The sequence below is a fragment of the Chaetodon trifascialis genome, chromosome 17, assembly GCF_039877785.1.
Source record: "Chaetodon trifascialis isolate fChaTrf1 chromosome 17, fChaTrf1.hap1, whole genome shotgun sequence".
NCBI lineage: Eukaryota > Metazoa > Chordata > Actinopteri > Chaetodontiformes > Chaetodontidae > Chaetodon > Chaetodon trifascialis.
In genome coordinates this window covers 13,888,164-13,902,604 of record NC_092072.1, presented here as the reverse complement: position 1 = coordinate 13,902,604, position 14,441 = coordinate 13,888,164, and the positions used below count along the sequence as shown (strand labels likewise).

The following is a 14,441-nucleotide window of genomic DNA, read 5'->3' as shown; positions in this document are numbered from 1 at the left end:
GATTCTTTGGCGTGTGTTTGTTGCCCAAGCATGAAGGGAAAAATATGATGAAAATGAAAAATCAGACTGTGAATTGACTCCATTTATCTCTTTCTTTCCATTTCTGGTGAAGTGGTGAAGGTGAACATGTTGCGAGCACAAAGATCTTTTCCTTGAGTTGGTTTTATATATATCCATGAGATCAGTGCAATATTTGGTTTGGATTGTGTGTGATCCACATTAGGCTCTGATTTCCAAGGTTGTGTTTTTAACTATTGCTGTGGGGATAAAACACTCTTAACATACACGCCGCATGGAACAGCCAATTTATCTTCTTCTCTGTTAAATAATGTGCAATCAACTTTCCCGCTGCTATTTTCATACGCAGGGTGACACACTTGCGCGCACACACACACCCCCATCCACCCACATACAGTACACACAGAATTCATTCAGCAGGATACCCTGTGTTTCATATCTGTATGCAAATGTCACAGTGGTGGGGGCGTGCGATGAGTGACAGTGAAGAATAAATGAATGCTGCTGCGCGTCACTCTCTCGCCTCGCTGATATGATTCTTACTCACGTGGAGCTGGGAGATGTTAAAGTTAGACTTGACCGGGCACAGTTCCCAAGTCTCATTTTCCAGAAACATCCTCAGCTCTTCCAGTCGTGCCCTGAGGGGTTGAGAAGAGAGGAAAGGAGCGAAGAGGAAGAGTGGAAAAGTTAAGATGAAGAAGTCAGCATCTATCCGACCTCCTGCCATTCTGTATATTCAAGCAGCTCCTGTGTTCTGAGAGTCCTGATTAAATGTGCTGCAAAGGTCACTGATGCGCAGTGAAAAGGCAGACATGTTTGTGTACGCTGTGGTATGTTTCACAGCTCAAAATGGCCACCCTGGCGCTCACCCGCGACGTCAATATCAGACCCGAGCACTGTTGACTTCAAACACTGCGGCACCTCTTGTAACTTGTCTTAAAGGTGTTTGACGCTACACAGCGGCAACAGAGAAGCCTTGTGGTACAGAAATAAAGAGGGTCCATCGACTAAACTTTGTGACTTCAACGTTTTACATTATGCTCAATGAACTTTATTCAACCAGTCGATTCTGCTTCATTTCCCTACAGTTATATTTCTCTAATGAAATGCATTGAGAATTAAAAGGACATTAAAACACTGAACACATCTCAATCACTCAGACAGAATGAGTACCGACGGCGCAGCTCTTAGATATTTATCATATCCGAACCCTGACAATGTCATTCTGTCCTTTGCACCCGCAGGCCAATAATACACCCACGCCGATGACTGAGTGTGTTCCTGCAGGCAGCTGACAGACAAAGTTCACTGATGGGTAATCTCTTGGGGAATGACACCCGGGTGGAAAATGAATCAAACCTAATGTAAAGATAATGCACACTGGAAGCCTCCTGGCCAATAGCGTGGATGTGTGACTGTGTGTGGCGGGTAAGTGACTTCATTATGCTGTTTGGTGTCCACCTCCTCTTCTTCTCTCTCTGGCTCTGCCGCCTCTTACTCTCCTTCAAAGTTTTGATTATAGTCTCACACTGTGATCACCTCCATCGCATCACCTTTGACCCAAAGGTGTACCCCATCAAGCGTCTGCATCTCCCTCCTTTGCCATCTTGTGTCACGGTGATGAAGCTCATCAGGATTCTAACATTTACGAGTCTTATCAATGATCTTGACAGGCAATCATGACGCCGATCAATGCAAATCACCTCTTACGATGTGCCTGTATGAAAGCATAAATATTCATGGGGTTGGCAGGGGGTTATGTAATCAAGAGCTAAATGTGCTTCCAGCTCAGTGAGTGTTAGTGTGTAATTACACATCTACTCCAAAAAGGGCTACGCTGTGAACAAAGCATGATCGAGGCAGCCAAGGGTTGTGATTGTGTGTAAAAGCTTCTATGAAGTGACGATAATCTGCTGTCCAAGAATCAGTTTCATCTCCCATCATCTCAAAAACTCTTTCTATGGTATCGGGCGACGGCTAAATGTAACCTGTTCACACACAATCAATCCTATCTGCCCAGTGAATGAACAGAAATGACGGCTAATTGTCACATGCTCCAGGCAATGATCCAGAGGCAATGGAAACATCTTACCTGTGATAGTTCTTAAAGTAGTTGACACTCTGGCGTTTGATTGATTCTTGCAGGACCTCAGACTTACTGCCACAGAACTCCTCGCCCACCTGCATCAACCTGGAAGAGAGGGTTAGAGAGATGTGGGAACACATTATGACAGACACAACAATGAGGGAGGAAGAAAGGAAGGGGAGAAATAAGATACAGGGATTTTGTGCTGGTGCAGTTATCTGATGGAGCAGGTAATGAGAACACCTGGTGGTGTAAAGACATCAAGTGGACTCCTTCATGGCTGCCTAATGAACCTTTAAAGCCACCTCTTGCTTGATGAAGACTGTGTGCATGACTGATGCAACCACTGCAAGTTAAGACTACTGCGACTAAGATAATGATCAGGTTAGGTTACCAGATTTCTAGCTGTATATGAGTATATTTCAAGGTATCATTGCAAGAAGAATATAATGTATGTGCACCTGCATAAACAATCATAAAGGTTATGCATTAATGATGCAAATGTAAAAAAGAAATGTGTTTTTTGCATTCAAAACTGCAAAAGTGATTTTCCCACTTTGTAGCACAAATTATTTTACCACTCAACCAGGAAAAAAATAAATCTTTGGGGATACATGAAAACCAGCCCTTTAGCATCAAGGCCTCTCGAGAAGAACTGCTGTGTGTGTTTGACTGACAGCTGGGCCGGCAGGGGCACAGAGACACAATGTAAACAGACTCGCTCCGGTAACTGTAACTTGCCAGTCAAAGAACAGACGATGTACAATGTATCACACAGGTCTGCTTCCAGAGCAAGTGATCTAAAATTTCGGCATTTTTTAAATAACGGAGTTGGCTTATTCAGTCTAAGAAAAGATGATCTTATCTACAGTTTGCACACAGATAACTGGCCTTAAATTTAAAGAATAGATTAATGTGATGTCTCAAGTAATATCCTGGATTGTTCTTACAAACTTGTCTCCTTCCACCCACAGACTTGTTCCTTCCCATTTCCGTCCCATTTCCTTCCTGTCCATTACTGTAAAATAACCTGGAGTATCACATTATAATAATCAGGGTCAATATAATTAAAGTGTGGTGTCTAAATGGTTTTGGATAGACTGGCCTTATAATTTCAGTTTGATGTGCATGTAAACAAAGTCAATGAGAACTTTCTTGCTGGACAAGGCAGTGTGTGTGTTTGTGCATCGGTGTGTTCGCTTAATTTGAGTCAGCTGGTGAGTAAATGACTGAGCAAATGAGTGTTGTGAGAAACGAGAGGGAAAGAACAAGAGACTGCATGTGAAAGCAGATCAAACTGAAACCGAGCAAAAAAGAAGAGACAAGAAGGAGAAAGGGAAAGCGATAGCAGAGATAATGAAGACCAATTAAAGGAGACGAGGATAAGCCGGCTGCTCGAGCATCGCAGCGCACCTGCTGATGACATCCAGCACCACGATGAAATCGTCGTATTTGAAGTTAGACATGTCTGTCCCCAGGATGTAGGCCTTCACTTTCAACTGGACATCCTGAAAAGAGAAGGGACAGGGTGGATTCATGGGAGAGGAACCTGTGATTGAGCAGGACTAAAAAACTGGGGGAAAAAAAAAAAACCAAATGAAATGAAAAAACCTCAGAGCGGAGAGGGAGGAGGACAAGAAAGACCAAGCAAAGAGAGAGAGAGTACACTATTCTGTCTGACCTGCCAGATCCGTGTCAGCCCGTGCTCCAGCTTCTTCTTCACATAGCTGCGATCCACCACCAGCTCATCGGACTGTGCGGCCGCTGCGTCGTCTAGGGGCGTTTAAACAAAGCACACAGGCAGATTGAAACACAATGAGGCCGATAAAATTCTTTTAGATTTTATTTATCGATTGTTTGACATCACTTAAAGGATTTCATTTACTTCTATCAATGGACGTCTGCACAATGATGCGCAAGCAGAGTGGATCAGAATCTGGACAATAGTGCAAAAAAGACGAAGCTGATCCGCAGATCTGACAAGCTTGAGTATTGTTAAAAGTCCTTGATCGTTAGTTTGACTCTGCTGATAGGCTGGATTGAACTCTCTGCAGGTTGTCAGTCAGCATCCGAGAAGAGTGTCGGTCACACAGACAAGAAAGGAAAGACTGACAGTGACCCAGAACGCAATAGGACAATGCTGGATGGCGCTTAAATAAGGAGTTATGCTTCTGTGCTCTGTCAGGCAGTCAGAAAATGAAACCGACATCTCCACTGAACATCAGCTCGCTGTCCTCTCCTTTTTTTTGTTGTTTTTTCTTCTCACCAATCAGATCGAATACCGCGTGCACGTTGCAGAGGCTATAATGTCAGAGGAGCTGCAATACTTTTCCTTTGCTGAAAATTGCTTCAATCAGTCTCAAGCTGCTTGCTCTGTTTGAAGTGGATCTCTGGGAAAGCCTGCAGCAGTGAGCTTGCAAGTCTTCTAGCAGGTGGCTGTCAATCCCACATTAAATCCCTGTAATGTATTGGGCAGACAGAAAAAAGGAGAGTGGTCTTGGTCATGGATTACCTCACCGGCTAATGTTTGTGGTTTGTCTGTCTTACAGGGAATAACAAACCTAGAAAACCCTCTTTGAAAATAACACAACTTAAACATTAAGTATATGCTTTTTACATTTTCCTACAGGATATCACAAACATTTCGGGAAAAAAATTTAAATGAACTGAATCCCTGAGAAAATAAACACCTGGACTCTTGTTTATTTTGTTGGTCTTGTTAAGGAAAATCAATTATTTTCCATTTCTCCACTCTACAGTACAGCCAGCTGCCAGGGTCAGCTGCAGGGCGACTCTCCTCCACGGGATTTAGAATCGCAAAGAGGTTTTAAAAGGGAAGATGCTTGTAGAGGGGGGCGCCTCAATCCCGGCTCTCTCTTTAGGAGGTATGGCTTTCCTACCCTCTGCAGCACCCTGATAACTACCTAAATCGCCACTGAAAAACTTTCAGTGCAGTGCAGTATATAATACCGCAAAAGATACATACTCGGTTTCTAAGCAGGAGAGAAACAAATAACTCTGGTCAAGGCTGTAAAGAAAAAAGCCAAAGTAAATTAAATAAATAAATGAAACTCTGCAGCATCTGTTATTAGAGTTTCTTTTCACTTCGGCTTAAATGGCATTCTTTTCAAGTATTCGACAAAAATGTATATTTACAGGCAAACAAAACAATTTGGTGAATCCATCTCCATGTGTGCAAAACACAGGCAGGAGAACACATCATTGATGAGAAAGACATTCAAGAGGCAAGAATTTCCAGCCTTCGGTCTTTGCTATAAGAGCACCGAAGAAAACATAAATGTGTCAATGACCGAAAAATGTGGATCTCGTTTGCGTTTGAGATCACACACGCTGCTCTTCATTAACCATTAAACCAGATGATGTTGAGGCACATCAGTCAGCGAAAACAAGGGAGACAGGCATGAATCATGGGCAGTGTTTTTCTTATTCTGAAGCAGTGAGATGGTTGAAAGACCTAAAGCCTTAAACACACAAACACATAATTTAACTCTCCAAGCTGTAGTCAAAACAGAGCCAGTGCACACTGAACCTGCTGGGTGAGGCGTTTGTCTTCTGAGTGAGAAAATAAATATCTCTTGCTGTTTTGCCTGTAAACTGTACATGTATGTGACATTTTTCAGAAAAAAGAATGGCGCTCAATAGCAGAGCTGCATATCAAACCTTTTTGACCCGAGAGCAGGTAGCAGTGAGGGTGTTCTCATTATGCCACGCCAGAACAAAAAGCACAGCCATTAAAAAAAATACGAACATAAATTTTATTACACCCACACACTGGGTATATCTAATTACATGAATATAATGACAGAGAGCAAGAGAACACAAGGGACAGTTGATGAAAGCTCCCACATCCAAGTTGAGCGAGGAGTTATTGAGGTTAAATACAAAAAAAAAAGACAGAAGAAGTACTGTGTTCTTTCCAGCAGAATCAGCGAACCTGGATTAATCAAAGCTCCTCAAACCTTTTGAGTCTGTGAAGGGATTACTTCGTAGTGATACGGACAAAAAGTACAAAAAGAGAACGGTTTCATTCACCTACACGAGTTTTTTTAAACATGAGGGTCCTCACTGTTAAAAGCTGTGGGCTGTTGAGGTGTGAAACAAATATATGGAAGGGTAATCCTGGGATTACACAACGTTTTAGAATTCAGAAGAAACAACATCACGTTCTTGATGAATGGAAAAACATCCCAGACCTGCTCAGATCACAGGCTCCTATCACTGTTGTTTACATCCACTCTGTGCCAGGTGACAGATGCAACTGATGGAACCAATATCCAGGGGTTGATAAAATTATACATTATCAATTAATATATCCATGTTTATTCGCATTCTTAAAGGGGAACTGCACTAACATTAGAAGTCGGTGTGAAAAAAGTTGTAGAAAGCTTTTTGTGGCTGCAGAAGCAGCTGGATAAAATTGGGTCAACTGCCTCAAGTGATGTCACCTGAGTCAGTGTCAGTTGGGCCTGAAGACCGCAAGGTTAAAAATAAAAAAAATCTCAGGCTTACTTGAGTTTACCAGATCTCTACAGCCCGTTCGTCACCTCCGCTCGAGGCTAGAAGCTTGAGGCTACATTAGCCACTACCAGCATAGCACACCCAAAATGTTAACAGTTGCATTGTGGGTAGCGTAGGAGCCATGTTTTCACAATTAAGAGGAGGGTGTGTAATAAAATAAGACGTTATCTCTGGTTGTCTGGTCCATTGTGAGCCCAGCTCATATACGAGTGCAACGCTAAATTTGTAGAATATTCTTAGCCATGGTTCATCAATCATTACTCCGATATTTACTTCCTCAGTAGATGATCACCCCTCTGGGAAAAAAAAGTGGAGGAAGATGAACTCTGTCCTCTGTAGGCCAGTTCTGACAAGGTTTTCCTCCTCAATTGTTCGTTTTCATCAATCTGCATGTAGCAGCGCTTTACCCACAGGACCTGTTCTAATCATACTCTGAGGCATACAATTAGCAGCAGAGAGGATCTGCTCAGTCTTGCTGTGGATCCTGACAACAAAAAAGAGGAAAATCCTCCAGAGGAATTCATGTCAAGCTTTATTTCTTGCAGCAGCTCGGAACAATAGGTCCCCCCTTCCACATACATCATTAATTGCTTTAACTTTGAGGTGTCTTATTTAAACAAGAGAAAAAACTACACTGTCAACAATCTTACAGGTTGAATATGCATTTGTTTCAGTGTCTAACAGTTTCACGGCAACTTTAACAACGCAGATTCGTATATTAACTTGACATGGTTGAGTGTGTCTTATCCCTGCTTCTGTCCGAGAAAGGAGAACGACCCGTTTTAAGCACCGGAGCGGTAAGATTCTTTGGCAGATAAGGAGATACCACCTTCATCGCAGCAGATCAAATTTAAATTCTGGCCAGCAGAATACTCATGCTCCTCACTGTATCATGGACGTTTATCCTTTCCTCCCACCAACTGATTGCAATCATCACACTCAGAAATGGATGTGGCAGTAAGTGATACACCTTGTACTTTTCCTTGGTGTTTGCATTTATATGAAATATGTGGCACTTTTATTCATCTCCGATTCCTACGTTCACCGGGATCGTGCTCAGGATGCCTTTTAAATTCAAGCCCTTTCCATCCTTCCATATACAGCCACTGATGTCAATTTATAGCCATTACTCGTCATGATTTCCAATAATGACACTGTGGCAGGCTCTAATCAAACGTGGAAATTTTAATGGCAGTTTTAAACTGGTGCTTTTCAAACGCTGTCCTTGAGAGCACAATAACACTGGTTGTGATTTGAGTCATTATTAAGGACAAGGTGGTGAATACAAGTTCATTTCACTACAAAACAAAAGAATATGCTGTAGGGCATGGGAGACATCATGACATGGCAACTTGACATATGGGTTTCATTTAATGAGCACCAGAACGGCAGTGGGAGTGACGGATTGTGAGGAGGACAGAGCAAAAGAAATTTGGAGAAAACAAAGTGAAATGGGCCTGTGAAAGCTGAGAGGCCTGACAAAGGTGAGAGAGACACGACCGATTACAGATGATGCAAAACTGAGAGCGCTGGGTGTGCCAGAAAGAGCGAGGCTGTGTCACCGAAAAAACAAAGAACAAAAACTCGATGTATACTGGAGTATCCACTAATAGTTTTAAAAACTGCAATTAAACATTAAGTTTAAACTACCTCATACCTGCAATCCATCTAAAATTGTAAGAAATACCCTATTCAAAGTCAAAATCAAGGCTGGATTCCTTTACAGCAGTCTAACACCACTGAAACTGAACCCCTCTAACAGCAACCCCCACCCTGCCAATTTAGAGGAATAAGAAGCATGTTGATGGGGCATTAATAGATTTCATCACTCAGATTTCATTGTTCATTCTTCTTTGTCTCAGTTCTATTTGCATTACGTTTTGCAGCTACAGCTCCCATAATGCTCTGAGGGATGTAAATATCACTATTTACATTTTTAGTCTCGATTTTATCATTAACTTTAAGCTAATTGACAGCATGTATGTAAGTATGCTGAATGTTAGCACTTCCTGTTTGCGAAGTACCCATGGATGTTCAGACAACTATCACTGGATTAAGTTCTGGAGTTATAAGGAGCATCTTTTTTTAAATTGTGATTTCTAAACAGTAGAAATCGGTGATAGCATACTGAATCTAACAAGATGAGTATCATGTCTGTGATTGACTCAGAGAGGGAGTGATTCACACACACTGCTAACTCCCACTGCAGCAATTTGGAAAGGTTTTAAAGTACCTTTATTGCCTCCACGAGCTGTGTGACACACATGAACCGTGTTGCTGCCTCTGCACCAGTTGGCCATGTCAGTAACTGGGCCAAATCAGCAGGACAAACTCCAGTAACTAACTTCCAGTTATTTTCATAACAGCAGCATGCATCTGTCCCGTTTATCTCCCGCAGTCTCGCCTTGCGCCCTCCCTTCAACTCATCCGTCTCAGGTCGAAAAACCTCTGCTTTACGAACAGCTGCTGCAAAAATCCCATAGTAACAACTGAGTTTGTAAAATGTAGTCCGCCAATAAGAGGCTTCTAATGAAGACAGCCATGTAGTTCACTCCTTAAAACATACAAAAAGCACAATATACTGATGAGTTTGTCTCAGTTTCCACCAGTTTTTTTAAATGGCCATATCTCCACTAATTCGCCCATGCTCTGCGGATGTTGTCAGTGCAGTTCATATCACTGCTAACTCCCACTGTTGACCTGGTGAGGGTGTAGACAGCCTCTCCAATTTAGCTACATAGAAAGCCTTAATAATGGTCATTAAAAAGTGTTACTACAGAGAAGGAGAAAAGGATAAATGACAGGAAAAACCAATCCGTGGGTGGCAACCAGAGTTTGACCTTTGGTTTAACCTTTTAAGAGAGTTCTTGGTGGCCTTGACTCCCCTGTTGGTTTCCAACTACAAAAGAGCAGCCATGTCATGTGCATGACAAAATCTTTAAAAAGTTTAGCAAGAGAAAAGTTAAAACACGGCAAAACACTAAACAGAAGCAAACTGTTGACAGTCATTGAGAGTTAAGAGATGCTAAGTATCGATGTATAAAATGGTACAGTCAATGAAACAGAGAACTGCAAGTCAGCTCCAAACAGCTGCGACGTATTGGCCTGTAGCGCCGCACCACATGGTTAATAAATGGCACTTAATTTCAAGGGATTGCATTTCATCACATTTTCTACCCTATACATTATTTATTTATTAATTCAGTGATGATTCAGCGTAGCGTCACAAATTCAGTTCTTCCTCTATACATGTGCACACTTTCACGTGTTAAAGGGCTTGTCGAATGACTGTATACACATCTCACACATGGAGAGACCCTGGTGCCCGCCATCAGTGCTGATAACACATGACAGGGTGGCCACAGGAGCAAATCTACTTTGTCAGGTGGGTGTATGACCCTGGCCTATAGTGCTACCTGAAGCAATCTTTCCTTTCATCAAGTGGCGAGATTAATTACTGAAACATTACACTGACCAGCTCAATACATCAAGTGGCCACAACCCTAAATTCAATGGGACGCTCTCTAGTTGCTTTCTCAATGAAGGGAGAGGTGAGATTGGGGGGTGTGGGGGGGGAGTGATCTTCATTGGGTCTGACCATCAGGACCTCCGAAGGCCACTTGTGTGAGATGAGGGTCACCGGAAAATACTCTTGGACAAATGAGACAAAGCCTGTCTCGGTGCTCATCAGTCTGATGGACCCCACCCCCACACATATTAGGATAAAGAGAGAAAGCTCAGAGTCAGGACAAAGCCAGGGTCTGGGACACCTTTACACAGAGGACAAAGGTGACAGCCAATCAAATAGCGAGATGATAGATGGGCCTCATGAAAGGGAATGTGGTGTATGTCCTTTCCCCTGTGTGGGGATGGCATCTAATGAAGGATTCTGAGGACTTAGCTTGTCACCAACCGTTCAGGACATCCTTGTGTCCTCATCCATTCCCCTAATGAATTCTCCACAATATGTGAAATGGAAATGAGCTATCTTTCAATATTCAGCAGGAAGGTACCTGCTAATTTGACAGTTCTGTATTTGCAGCTTATATCTGTGAAAGGCTTCGGCAAGACAAATGATATAAACAGTGAGGAGGTGAAAAGAGCTATACACCAAATCCAGTATGGTTTCTTTTTTTACACTAGTACGAAATTAAACTTCGAGAGGAGCTTACTGCTAAACCGCAAAATATGTACTGCCTTGACAACTGAGCTTCTTGAAGCTGATGTTTTCACATCTGGCTGACTTAAGGCAGGATAGAGAGAAGCAGCAACACAGGCAAGACTTTTCTTGTTGATCCAGACGTAAGCTTTGGGTTTGGACAGATGTGGTGTTCAGTCGTCTTGCTGTTCTTAATGGGCCGTAACTTGAGCACAGCTATACTGAGTTTCCAGTAGACAGCGAGTGTGCTTCATACTGTTATCTTCACAGATGTGCCAAATGTACAAAGTGAACGGGCAACTTGCTATTTCTTTTTGGAAATGATCAAACAGGTTTAGGGTCTAAATTATATCAGAAAGTCAACAATGTCACTGAAGACAAGATAAAAAATGCGGAAAAAGCCAGGATTTTAACTGAAGATTACATATTTGTGGCAAGCTATCTGTTAACATTACTGTAATGTAGTAGTCCTGTTTGTCTCAGCATGTAAAACAGAGCACACTCAAAGTCATGTATGGCACATTTCCATAAGGTTCATCACCTGTGCATATGTTTATCCTTGAAACCATTCGACTGGGTCATATTCATTTCACTGAATTCAACAGTGTGTGTGCATACAGAGTCATATATATTTAAGCAATTAGGACAATTTAGATTCGATAACTTTTCAGAGATTATTACATCCAAAACACTGCAATCCAAAGCACCACAGGGCTGCAGTATTTGTATCATTACAGACGTTTTACCACAGTGAAACCAAAAGTGATTATTTCAGCATGCTGGGCCAGTAGGAAGCTATAAAATCTACATGAACAATACATCAAATACTACAGAAGAACATTCTGAACATGTGTAGTGCGCTGATTTATTTGTTTGTGGTTATTTAACACTTTTCTGGTACACGGCCTTGGAGTGCTAACCATCAGTCTGCCATTGTTGTTTCAGATGCATGCTCATTACACAAAGCAACAATAGGCATGCACAGATTGAGGTGATGACATCACTGTTTCCCAAGCATTCAATTTACATGTACACACACACACATAAATTTCCATTTCAGTGACCTACAACTATGTTTGTAGTGAAGGAGAGGCCCAAACGCAGAGGCAAACATTTTCCAAAATATCTGTAAATGTGTGGTCACGGCCTCATTCAATGACCTCTACACTGAAAGGGAATTTAGTAAAAGCTAAAAAATATGTGCCGCTTCAGCACCTATACCACTACTCTGTGTGCTGCACTGACGCACCAGCACGCATTCAATACTCTTTCTTTTCATACACCGAGATTCAATCACGCCTTTCTGTGAGCTCCGAAGCTGATAAACCTCCTGCATGCTGAAATGAAACAGCCAGGAAACAGAGTTGGAAGTGTGTAGAAAGCTGACCTCATTCTCACCAAGTCTTTGCAAACTGAATATGGAACTGACTTTTTCAGCGGGGGTATAAATAGCAGATTTGGGGTTTTATGATTAAATCAGAATAAAAAACTAGAGAGAGAAAGTAGGCGACAAAAAGAGAATTCAGAGTTCAACCGAAAAAAGAAAGAAGAGTTTGTTTTTTGAATCTGTAATTGCACCAAGATGAGTCAAAACAAACAGAGTACTGTTGCTCAATATGTACAGATTTCTGAAAAAGTCTTACCTGGACTGGGTGAGGCCTCCTGTTTGTCATGCTGCTCGTGCCACTGCATGGTGCGGTGGTAGCTCAGCATCACCTCCCACAATGCCTTGCATAGGTCTGTCAGGCAGGGAATGTAGCTGTCCAGGGTAATATGCTGCCAGCGGAGAAGTGATGAAAACAGGGTCACTGATGCTCCTTTCTACATTACATGAATTCTTTGTCATATTTTCTATTTGCTAATGTGCTAAAATTGCCCTGTATTCACATAAAAGAAAAGGGGAAAACTTTCAGAGTTCAGAAACATTCAGTGCTGAGCTACTTTAAAATAAATTACAAGATCCAGCAAGAGGCTCAAACAAAAAAGATAATCAGCTGTCCTCTATGCTACATCTAATTAAAGCCTGCTTATACTCATCACTCAAGGACATGTTGAAAAACATCCATTTTCTGTGTCAAAAGAAACGCATTCATGTTATGTAAGTGCTAATTAATGTAAGGACTGATTAAAATAAGGTTGCTGTTAAGATGGTGATGGTGTCTTACTAATGCAGAGTATACGCTGAAGAATGTCTCTGATGTGCACATTAGGCAGGCTACCACATGACGCCATGACAACTTGAGTTCAAAAGTGACATCCACAGATAATTCACAGTTCTTATAATTGCATTTCAGTGAATAAGACTTCATGATATCTGTGAGGAAAAACTATCCTTTTCAGCAGTCATGTAAAAAAGGAAATGCATCTCACATAGCTGTTCACTGTATGGTTGATGTGGTAACAGCACCTGTGGTATATTAATACTCATATATTTTTTCATATGAGATTTGTGAAATAATAATAAAGGTTAGAGCACGGTGCTGTACATGTATATCTACACAGGTGGATGATCAAATGCCGCCAGTGCACCACAAAGTAGTACAGCAGCTGAGATATAACGTTCATATGACAAGGTCTGAAGCAAGTTGTTGCTTTCATGAAATGTTAATTTACTATTTCAACAGTGTGTCGTATAGCACATATTAAGTGCCGATACTCCCATGTTCCCATGTGAAAATGATCATTCTTCCTGTAACATGGCTTATGTGAGGATGCCTTTTAAAAGAATTCTAATGTTGACCTATTCTAATGTCTTTTTAATTTAATTTTTAATGATAAATACATTATCTGACAATATGACTTAACCCATGAGCTAACTGCCGCTCCTGCACTGAGCTTTGTGAAATATCACAGTGGTGCTAAATCCAAAACAAGACAGCTAAAAATGCACTCAAAGGATAATGTACACTACTGTTTCTCCTGCACACGTCCAACAGATGAACACGTCTGATCCTGAGCTCTTAGGAGGCCAGACGGCCTGGAAAAATGGTGTGTTGAATTAAAATTTGGCCCACTGAAGAAAGGTGCAGCTGGCACAACAGTAGCCACTGACAGAGTTCAAGGCTCTATAGCACAGCTCGCCTGTCAACATGTTCAGAAACAAATGAATCACTGTCAGATGAAACTGTGCTGTCGACAGCAGCCGCACTTTACTTTGTTTAAACCACTATAATGAAAAAGCGTTTGTAGACCCCTGCTATCTTTCATAAAAGCATTGTAAAATACCCACCATAAGCCTTACACACTGACGGCTGCCGAGAAAGAAAGTAGTGCAGTGGAATTACCCCAACTGTGCAAAAACTAATATAAGTTTCACACCAAGTTCTGCCTTTTTCCTCTTTTTCCTTTGTCCCTGAGTGACAAACCACCACTTGCCAGGACAATCTCTCAACAGAACATTTCTTAGTGAGACACCTGAAGCAGATTCACGACTGTAAGACATCAGCAAGACACTTTCATGTAACGACTGCTACCTCAAAAGATGTTACTGACAGAGTTGTTAACCCAAGGCAGCTAAACTGCACAACAGGCATGAATCCACTGCTGTCAAGTACTTGTCAGGATGGTGTTGTCAGAGGGAAATGTTATTAATTCAACAGGCATTTCTCAGAAATGTGATGTCACTCCACTGAAGCTTAG

General features: G+C 41.7%; 1 protein-coding gene across 1 annotated transcript in view; it reads right to left on the bottom strand.

Moving 5' to 3' along the window:
- The window catches only part of vps50 (VPS50 EARP/GARPII complex subunit), a 92,009-nt gene that overhangs the window by 35,140 nt on the left and 42,428 nt on the right, over window positions 1-14,441 (bottom strand). The window contains exons 13-17 of the mRNA XM_070984727.1: window positions 12,446-12,578; window positions 3,786-3,877; window positions 3,518-3,612; window positions 2,111-2,209; window positions 566-656 (exon numbers count right to left, since the gene is read on the bottom strand). Coding sequence (XP_070840828.1) covers window positions 566-656; window positions 2,111-2,209; window positions 3,518-3,612; window positions 3,786-3,877; window positions 12,446-12,578 — 510 coding nt within the window. The remainder of the gene's footprint in view (window positions 1-565; window positions 657-2,110; window positions 2,210-3,517; window positions 3,613-3,785; window positions 3,878-12,445; window positions 12,579-14,441) is intronic.